The sequence below is a fragment of the Lynx canadensis genome, chromosome A2, assembly GCF_007474595.2.
Source record: "Lynx canadensis isolate LIC74 chromosome A2, mLynCan4.pri.v2, whole genome shotgun sequence".
Classification (NCBI taxonomy): domain Eukaryota; kingdom Metazoa; phylum Chordata; class Mammalia; order Carnivora; family Felidae; genus Lynx; species Lynx canadensis.
In genome coordinates this window covers 10,284,792-10,295,242 of record NC_044304.2, presented here as the reverse complement: position 1 = coordinate 10,295,242, position 10,451 = coordinate 10,284,792, and the positions used below count along the sequence as shown (strand labels likewise).

The 10,451-nt window shown below is 39.7% G+C and overlaps 1 protein-coding gene across 1 annotated transcript; it reads right to left on the bottom strand.

The window, feature by feature from the left end:
* Positions 1-3,914: 3,914 nt before the first annotated feature.
* LOC115527706 (olfactory receptor 7C1-like) lies at positions 3,915-4,872 on the bottom strand. The gene is given in 2 exon segments (XM_030335493.1): positions 3,915-3,945; positions 3,947-4,872. Coding segments are annotated over 2 exon segments (957 nt in total).
* Positions 4,873-10,451: the final 5,579 nt, after the last annotated feature.

The window sequence follows — 10,451 nt, the reverse complement described above, 5'->3', positions numbered from 1 at the left end:
AAATACCGCATGATCTCACTCATATGTGGAATTTAAGAAACAAAACAAATGAGCACAAGAAAAAAAGAGAGAAGCTAATGGTTACCAGAGGGGAAGGAAGAAGATGGGAGAAATGGGTGATGGGGATTAAGGAGGGCACTTGTTGTGATGAGCACTGGGTGTTTTACGGAGGTGCTGAAGCACCATATTATACACCTGAAACTGACAGTACACTGTATGTGAACAATACAGGAATTAAAACTTCTAAATAAATGTAAAAAAGTAAAACTAATTGGGATCCCAGTTGCTTCAGTGGTTAAGTGTCTGGCTCTTGGTTTCAGCTCAGGCTATGATTTCACAGTTTGTGAGTTTGAGCCCCACGTCTGGCTCTGCACTGACAGCATGGAGCCTGCTTGGGATTCTCTCTCTCCCTCTCTCTCTGCCACTCCCCTCCTCATGCTCGTGATCTCTCCCTCTCTCTCTCTCTCTCTCTCTCTCTCTCTCTCTCTCAGAATCAATAAATGTAAAACAATAAAAAATAAATTCATGAAAAAATACATGAAACTGGTTTTGAAAAAAATAAAAGACAATGGACTCAAGAATATAGAGCAATGGGTATTTAGCATACGAAAGATGCACAACATGACTAATCACTACAGAAATGCAAATAAAAACCATAGCGTGATACCACTCCACACACACTAGGACGGCTATTTGAAAACTAAAACAGAAGATGAGTGTTGGCGAGGATGTGGACAAATTGGAACCCTGCGGTGCTTTGCTGATGAGAATAAAAAGGGACACAGCTGCTGAAGCAAACAGTGTGCCAGTGACTCAATAATGTAAACCCAGAATTATCGTTTGATGGAATAGTTTCACGGCTATTTATTTACCCACTTATATGCCCAAAAAGAAATTAAAGCAGTGAACAAAACACATATTTCTACACCAATTTTCATAACAGATTTATTCACACTAATGAAAGTGTAGAGACAACGTGAATGTCCGTCAATAATCTGAACAAAGTGTGGTGAACACATACAGTGGAACATCATTCAGCTTTTTCAATGGATGGAATTCTGACACAGGCTATAATTCAGATGAACCTCACGAACATTATGCTAACTGAAAGAAGCCAGCACTAAAGGACCAATATTATACAATTACACATATATGAGATAACCAGGGTTATCAGTTTGAGAGAGAGAAGGTAGGATGGTGGGAGACAGGGGTGGGGCAGAGGGAATCTTCCATATGAATTTACTATTACAAGGAAATGGAAGTTAAATTTGAGATGATGAGAAAGTTCTGGGGACAGATAGAGGTGGTGGTTGCTAAACAGTGAGAAAGTACTTAATGATGCATAAGCATATTTCAAAATGTTTAAAATAATAAATTACATATATTTTTTACCCTGAAAAATGATGAAGAAAGAGTGACATTCTCCACAAGAATTTCATCTGTCCTGGGTGGCTCAGTCAGTTAGGCATCCTACTCTAGATTTTGGCTCAGGTCATGAACTAAAAATATGTGAGTTCAAGACCCATATTGAGCTCTGGGCTGGCAGTGTGGAGCCTGCTTGGGATTTTCTCTTTATCCCTCTCATTGCTCCTCCCCAGCTTGTTCTCTTCTCTCTCAAAGGAAATAAATGAACTTTAAGGAAAAAAAGAATTTCAGTGCCATAAACAGCTTAATATGATGTAGAGGAAGGAATCCAAAGTACAAGGAGACTAGGGCCTTGTGATGGGTTTATCTTGTGTGATTCAATACATCAACCCCAAATATACCCAAACTAAAGTTTCAGACGACATAAAATTCATAAGATCATTGAGAAATAGCTTGGGGAGGGCTATAATGTTTTCCTTGACAGACTCTACAGAGCTTCTCCCCCATAGGACAGACTTACCATGGACCTGCTAAAATTGAAATGCCTTTGTCGAAAGTTCAGCCCCTCCTGAACTGCCAGAGGCCATGACAGCAGTCCCAAACCATTTGAGGCATGTTATTCATAGTGCATAAGAATTAATCATTCTCATCAACACTGGTTGATCCACATGGATTTTTGCAAATGGCAAATTCATCCTGGTGTCTCCAAGAAACAAAAATAGATGGGAAGCTTAGTAATAGCCTATCTAATTTGTGTAAATAAAAAAAATAAGCAAAACAAAACAAAAACAAAAACACAACCAACTCTAATAATCATGAAGAAAAGATAGACCTGACTCACTACAATGAAGGGTCATAATCTCTACCTATCAGTCCTGAGATTGTTCACTGCCCCAAATACTCAACTGATGTGACTATTTACACCTGACAGAAGGCTGTAAAATGGCAACAATTACTTTACATTTTCCTCCAAACCCAACCCAAAGGCTCTGAGGTGATGGCGCTGGCTAGCTTATAATGGTTCATGAGGACTGTGGTCTGAACTAAAATTGGTACCTTGATATTGGAAAAGATGAGAGTAATTATACCATGGAAACTGGCAAATGTTACAAATAAGCTCTCTTCTTTATTCTTTTGTTCTTAATTAATTCCTTTCTTCTTGCTTTCCCTGTTTCTTTTTCAGAGATAGTTCCATGAACATTTATCTGCATACTAGTGTTTGAAAGGACCTGTGGATATTTACCTGGAAAACTGTGAATAAGGGAATAGAAAATTACCATTATGGCTTACAATCCAGATGAGTGCCTCTGGGGTAGGTGAGAAAGAGACATTCATCTTATTCTGTCCCACAAGCCACAGGTCAAGTCCATACTTGCATCCTGTTCTCACTGCCTAATTTCTGGGATGCAGCATTAGAAAAGATGGAGGTGGCAATAGACAGAGTAGCCATTTTGTGTGTGAGATCTGTGAAGAGCCTATTAAGGTAGGAGGTGCTGAGGGAAATCACAGGACAGTGCTGCTGCCTACCAAATATTAAAAGAAAAGTAATAATGCATCCCTGGGAAAATCACCAAGAATGCCACTATCAAGGCCTGAAAAATCAGGAGTTGCAATTTCTACTACCTTCACACTTCATTTATGTTTTGGACTGTGTGAGGGGAAACTGGAGACTGCATAGTGAAGGTGGATTATTGTAAACTAATCACAGAAGGTTCCAGGTGCCTAGGCTCTTGCAGATGTGATCTCCTTCCAAGGTGGATTGACTTAAAACTCTCGAAACTTGTATATAACCTGTGATAGGTACAATGATTTTCCTCTAAAAGCAGATACTCTGACACCTGCTTTCAACCCAGAGAAAAAGCATTTCACATTTACTCCATTGGCTCCTCCTATCACATTATAAGTACTCAATTTGCTATATTATGTATATGTTCTTAAATATCCATGCAATGAGGACACCTGGGTAGCTGAATTTTTTGAGCATCTGACTTTGGTTCATGTCATGATCTCACAATTCATGGTTTTAAGCCCTGCATCACCCTCTGTGCTGATAGCTCAGAGTCTGGAGTCTACTTCTGATTTATTCTCTCTCTCTCTCTATCTCTTTATCAAAAAATGAATACACATTAAAATTTTCTTCTAAAAATCTGTGCAATGGAATTTAATACGATGACTAAACAGTTTTAAAGAAATTCAGTAGAGGGGTTCCTGGGTAGCTCAGCCAGATAAGAGTCCAACTCTTGATTATGGTTCAGATCAAAACTTCACAGTTTGTGATATTGAGTCCCACTTCATGTTCTGCGCTGACAGCATGGACATATCTTGGGATATTCCATGAATCTCCCTCTGGCTCTCCCTACTCATTCTTGCTATCCCACTCAAAATAAATAAATGAACTTTAAAAAGCTACAGACAAAATGTTGCTTGTGATGTATGAAAACTTACAGCTAACTAATAAGTTGAGAAAAAATGTGCATTGCCAGCCTATGAACTGATACAAATATCATGATCTAGGTCTTCTAGGGTTTTAAGCCCTGTTACTCAAGTCTTTATCCTGAAACAAAGAATCCTACATGCAGACGTCTCTCGACTAAAGAGCTTTCTCAGGGCTTGCTTGATGTCTCTGTTCCTGAGACCATAGATGAAGGGGTTCAGCATGGGCATCACCACCGTGTACATGACTGAGGCTACGGCACCTGTGCTGGAGGTTTGTGAAGCAGCAGAATTAAAATATACACCAAGGCTTATACCATAGAACAAGAACACAACTGAGAGATGAGACCCACACGTGGAAAATGCTTTATACTTGCCCTTCACTGATGAAATTCTCAAAATGGAGGCTACAATTCTAGAGTAAGAGGAGAGGATGCCAGTGAGTGGAACAACACCCAGAAGTCCACTTGACAAATACCTCGCCAGGTCATTGAGGAAGGTATCAGAGCAAGCAAGTTGGATCACCTGCTTAAGTTCACAGAAAAAGTGAAGGATTTCCAGATCTGTGCAAAAAGAGAGTCGCAAAATCAGTAAGTCATGTAACAGAGAGACAAGAACACTCAATAACAGGGATCCCAGAAGCAGGATGCCACAGAACTTGGGGTTCATGATGACCATGTAGTGCAATGGGTGACAGACGGCCACGAACCGGTCATAGGCCATCACTGTCAAGAGGAGGTTGTCGATTCCTGCAAAAAGCATGAAAAAGTACATCTGGCTGAGGCAACCTTTGTAGGAGATCCCTCTGCTCTGCATCTGGATGTTCAGCAGCATCTTTGGGATGGTGGTGGAGGTGAAACAGATGTCTGAAAAGGACAGGTTGGAGAGGAAGAAGTACATGGGCGTGTGGAGGCGGGAGTCTGTGATAATGGCCAGGATCATGAGCAGGTTCCCAGTGAAGGTGACCAAGAACAAGGACAGGAACAGCCAAAAGAGCAGTGACTGCAGCGCCCCCTGGTCTGAGAGTCCCAAGAGGATAAATTCCGTAACATGAGTTTGATTTCTTCCTTCCATGTAATTGATGAAAACAGCTGGAACAGAGACAAGAACATTGGAAAGGCAGCAGCGTGATCACAGAATTACAAGAAATGCTGTCTTTTCAAAATGCTTCATTCATTAATTCTTACACACTCCCTACCAATCTAGAATACACACCAGAAAATTTCAGGGACTCTCAAATGTCCATGTTTTCCATGAGTCTTAAATTGTTCACAATTCTTGTTCTGAGTCAAAACAATTATCCAAAGCAATGTTCTCCTCCATAAAATCTTTTTTTTTTCCACCCGAGAAAATCTAACACATTATCTTGTGACAAGTATTTTTAACAGCATTGCACAAATGCAGTAGGAATGTGTGTTTCACCTTAACAAGACAGTCTAAGATGTGTGTGTGTCAGAGGGAGGAACAGAATATTAATAAAGGAATAAATGGTGTTTCGGGTGGTGGTTACAACTAATAAGGAAAAAAGTTCGGGACACAGTAGTCCTAAGTGGAAGGAAAACCTGCCTTTGTGTCATGACTGATCAGGGGCTTCTGAGCTGGAAAACTCAAGGATGCATGAACCATGTGGATAACTTTGAGAAAACCAGTTAAGGCAGAGAAATCGCATGTGCCAAGACCTTGAGTCAAGAGCTCACCCAAAACCATCAGGCAATATAAAAGACAAAGTTGTGAGCAGAGCAGGTAACACAACGGGTGTAGGAGTGGGATGTAAATAAGAGAGAGAGGAGCTCAAAGCCTCCTGTATCAGTGGATACATTCTAAGGCAATGTTGGGGACAGGCCAAGATGGCAGAGGAACATGGAAGGTTTTTTGCCTCTCTCCTCACTGAAATGCAACTAAATCAACACCAAACCGTCTTGCATATCTAGATACCTGATCTGAGGAATAACACAACAATCTGCACAACTTGAACCACGGAATTTGGCAGGTACACAGCGTGGAGAGGTGAACTGGGGAAGAGAGAAGCTATGGAGGGCAGGGAGCTATTTTTGCTTGTGGAGAGAGGATGGAGATGGGGGAGAGTATAGGAGAAGCACTGCCCAACAAAAAAGCAGCTGGAGAGAAAGAGAAGGAATGGACTGAACAAAAACAGGGAGAAGAGAGAAAGGAGAGGGTTTCAATTTCATGAAGAGGCTATAAACAGGGGAGCATAGAGTCTGAAACTCCACAGCTCAATACCTGGGAGAGCTCTGGTGGGGAGGGCGTATCCCCAGAAACAGACAGCAAGGTCCGAGGGGTCCTCAGGCCACACGGGGAGAGGCAATTTCTCTGCTGGGAGGATATTTGGTAGAGGCCGTGCAGCCTCGCCACAGGCAAAGGTCCCAGCAGACCCTGGAGAACAGCCACATTGCTGCTGTTGGAACTAGGATGGTAAGGGTGAAGCCTGGTGCCAGATGGGTGCTGTGATTTACCATAATCCCTGAAATGCTGCTACTACACAATCACACCAACATTTTCTGGGGCACCTGGCCACAATCTCTGGGCATCTGCAGCAGCACGGTCACACAAACGTACCAGGGGTGGGCGGGCACCAAGACATTGCTTGGTGGACCCTCCCCTGAGGGTCTGAGAGGGTCAAAGCTGCTTGGCCCTCAGAAATGAGCAGTTTGTAAACATTGCCCTATCTGAGATAAAATTTGGGAGGGAGGTGTCCTCTGGCAAGCTGACAGCTTGGTCACAGACAGTGGAGAAATGGGGAGTGGACAGAAGCCAGAGACAAAGGAAGGGTGCTTGATTGCCAATCAATGAGAGGATAGACTTCTGATACTAGAGACTGGGGAACTGTAGGACTCCATTTTCACCCCTCCCGCATATGCATATAAGCACTTTCATGCACCACAGCAATCGATCAACCGCATTAAACTAAGCAGCGTCATCTAGTGCAGAACAGAGTCACTACACCAAGCACCGCCCAACCGGGCCAACCACAATCTAGAGGAACATCACCAGTCTCTCTGCCTACGTAGTTTACAGACTATAAAGTGCTTCATAGTTTGACTTTAGTGGAAACTGGATGCATTTTCAATCATATTTCATTCTGTTTGCTGGTCCATCTATTCAATATTTTTCTTTTCCTTTTCTTTTATTACTTCTGAATACAGAAAAGGAAAAAATTTGATTTTTTGCGTTTTTATAAAAAAATATTTTCTTTAAATTTTCCTATTATATTTTTTACATTTTTGTAATTTTTAAAATTCTATTTGACTTTCGTCATTTCATTTTATTCTTTTATTGTATTCATTTTTTTAATTCCAAACGTTTTTCTTTTTTTCCATTTTTTTTCTTTTCTTTTCTTTCCCTTCTATCTCTATTCTATCAAGCTTCTTACAACAACCTGACCAAAACAAACCTAGGAGTTAGCATCCTTTATTTTATTTTTTATGTTATTTTAATTTTTTTAATTTTTACTTTTATTTACTTTATTAATCCCTTTTCTTACTCCACAATGATGAAACGAAGGAATTCACCACAAAATAAACAGGAAAAAAATGACAGTGAGGGACGTAATCAGCACAGATACAACAGGAAGTCTGAACAGAATTTAGAATCATGATAATAAGAACACTAGCTGGGGTTGAAAAAGCATAGAATCTCTTTCTGTGAAGACAAAAGAAGTACAAGCTATCCAGGATGAAATAAAAAGTGCTGTACCAGAGATGGAATCTCAAATGGAAGCCATGGTGGTGAGGTTGGATGAAGCAGAGCAGCGAATCAGTTACAGAGAAGACAAATTTATGGAGAATAAGGAAGCAGAAAAAAAGAAGGAAACTGAGGCAAAAGAGTAGGATATAATATTAGAGAACTCAATGACTCATTAAAAAGGAATAACATCCAAATCATAGGGGTCTCAGAAGATAAAGAGAGAGGAAAAGGGGTATAAGGTTGATGTGAGCAAATCATAGTGGAAAATTTTCTTATCTTGGAAAAGACACAGACATCAAAATGCAGGAATCACAGAGAACTCCCATTAGATTCAACAAAAACTGGCCATCAAGATTATCATAGTCAAGTTCACAAAATTCTCAGACAAGGAAAGAATCATGAAAGCACCAAGGGGGAAGAAAGGCCTTAACCTACAAGGGAAGACAGTTTGGTTAAAAGCAGACCTATCCACAGAAACTTGGCAGCCAAGAAAAGAGCAGAAGGGTATATTCAATGTGCTGAATCCAAAAATATGCAACCAAGAATTATCCAGCAAGGCTGTCATTCAAAATAAGAGGTGAGAATAAAAAAAAAATGTTCCCCAGAGAAACAAAAGCTAAAGGAGTTAGTGACCACTAAACCAGCTCAGCAAGGAATGTTTGGGAGATTCTCTGAGGAGAGAAAAGCAAAAAAAGAAAAAAAAAGGTAACAAAGACTAGAAATGACCAGACAACACCACCAGAAACTCCAACTCTGCAGGCAACATGTTGAAACAAATTCATACCTTTCAGTACTCACTCTAAATGTCAATGGACTAAACACTCCAATCAAAGAACATAGGATAACAGAATGGATAAGAAAATAAGATCCATCTATACGCTGTTTACAAGAGACCCATTGTAGACCTAAAGAAACCTTCAGATTGAAAGTAAGTGGATGAAGAACCATCTATCATGCTAATGATCTCCAAACGAACACTAGAGTAGCCATACTTATATCAGACAACCTAGATTTTAAAAGAAAGACTGTAGCAAGAGATGAAGAAGGGCACTATATCATAATTAAGGGGTTACCCATGAAGCAGATCTAACAACTATAAACATGTATGCCTCAACCGTGGAAACACCCAAATATATAAATCAATTAATCACAAATATAAAGAAACTCATTGATAATAATACCATAATAGTAGAGGGCTTCAACCCCCCACTTACAACAGTGGACAGATCATCTAAACACAAAATCAGCAAGGAAACAGTGGCTTTGATTGACACACTGGACTGCATGGACTGAACAGATATATGCAGAACATTTCATCCTAAAGCACCAGAATACACATTCTTCTCAAGAGAACATTCTCCAGAATAGATCATATACTGGGACACAAATCAGCTCTCAACAATTACAAGATCGAGATCATAACATGCATATTTTCACATCACAACGTTATGAAACTCGAAATCAACCACAAGAAAAAATTTGGAAAGGCAACAAATACTTGGAGACTAAAGAGTAACCTACTAAAGAATGAATGGGCTAACAAAGAGGTGAAAGAGGAAATTAAAAAGGACATGGAAGCCAATGAAAATGATAACATCACAGCCCAAAACTTCTGGGACACAGGAAAGACAGTCATAAAAGGGAACTATATAGCAATCCAGGCCATCTATAGAAGGAAGAAAGGTCTCAGATACACAACCTAACCTTACACCATAAAGGGATGGAAAAAAAACAGCAAATGAGAGATGGGTAATTAATAAGATTAAAGGAGAAATCAATGCTACTGAAACAAAAACAAACAAACGAAAATAGTAGAACAGACCAAAGGAACCAGGAACTGGTTCTTTGAAAGATTAACAACATTGATAAGCCCCTAGCCAGTTTGATCAAAAACAAAAAGGAAAGGACCCAAATAAATAAAATCAAGAATGAAAGAGCACTTTGGGCAATTTAGAAGAAATGGACAAATTCCTAGAAACATATAAACTACCAAAACTGAAACCAGAAGAAATGGAAAATTTAAACAGACCCATAACCATGGAAGAAATTGAATTAGTAATCAAAATTCTCCCAAACAAGAGCCAGGGCCAGATGGCTTTCCAGGGGAATTCTAAAAAACATTTAAAGAAGAGGTAAGAGCTATTCTTTCAAAGCTGTTCCAAAAAACAGAAATGGAAGGAAAACTTCCAAACTCATTCTATGAAGCTAGCATTACTTTGATTCCAACACCAGACAAAAACCCCACTAAACAGAACTACAGACCAATTTCCCTGATGAACAGGGACACAAAAATCCTCAACAAGCATTTGACAAAATACAGCACCCTTTCTTGATAAAAACCCTCAAGAAAGTAGGGATAGAAGGATCATACCTCAAGATCAAAAGCCATATGAAAGACCCATTGCTAATATGATCAATGGGTAAAAGCTGAGAGATTTCCCCCTAATGTCAGGAACGTAACAGGGAAGTCCACGCTTGCCACTGCTATTTAACGTAGTATTGGAAGTCCTAGCCCCAGTAATCAGACAACATAAAGGAATAAAAGCATCCAAATTGGCAAGGTGGAGTTCAAAGTTTTACTCTTCACAGATGACGTGATAATCTATATGGAAAACCCAAAAGATTCCACCAAAATGCCACTAGAACTGATCCGTGAATTCAGCAAAGTCGCAGGATATAAAATCAATGCACAGAAATCGGTTATACACCAATAATGAAGCAACAAGACAGAGAAAACAATGAATCGATCCCATTTACAGTTGCACCAAAAAACATGAAATACCTAGGAATAAGCCTAACCAACGAGGTGAAAAATCTATACACTGAAACCTACAGAAAGCTTATGAATAAAATTGAAGAAGACACAAAGAAATGGAAAAATATTCCATGCTCCTGCATAGGAAGAACAAATATTGTTAAAATGTCAATACTACCCAAGGCAATCTCCA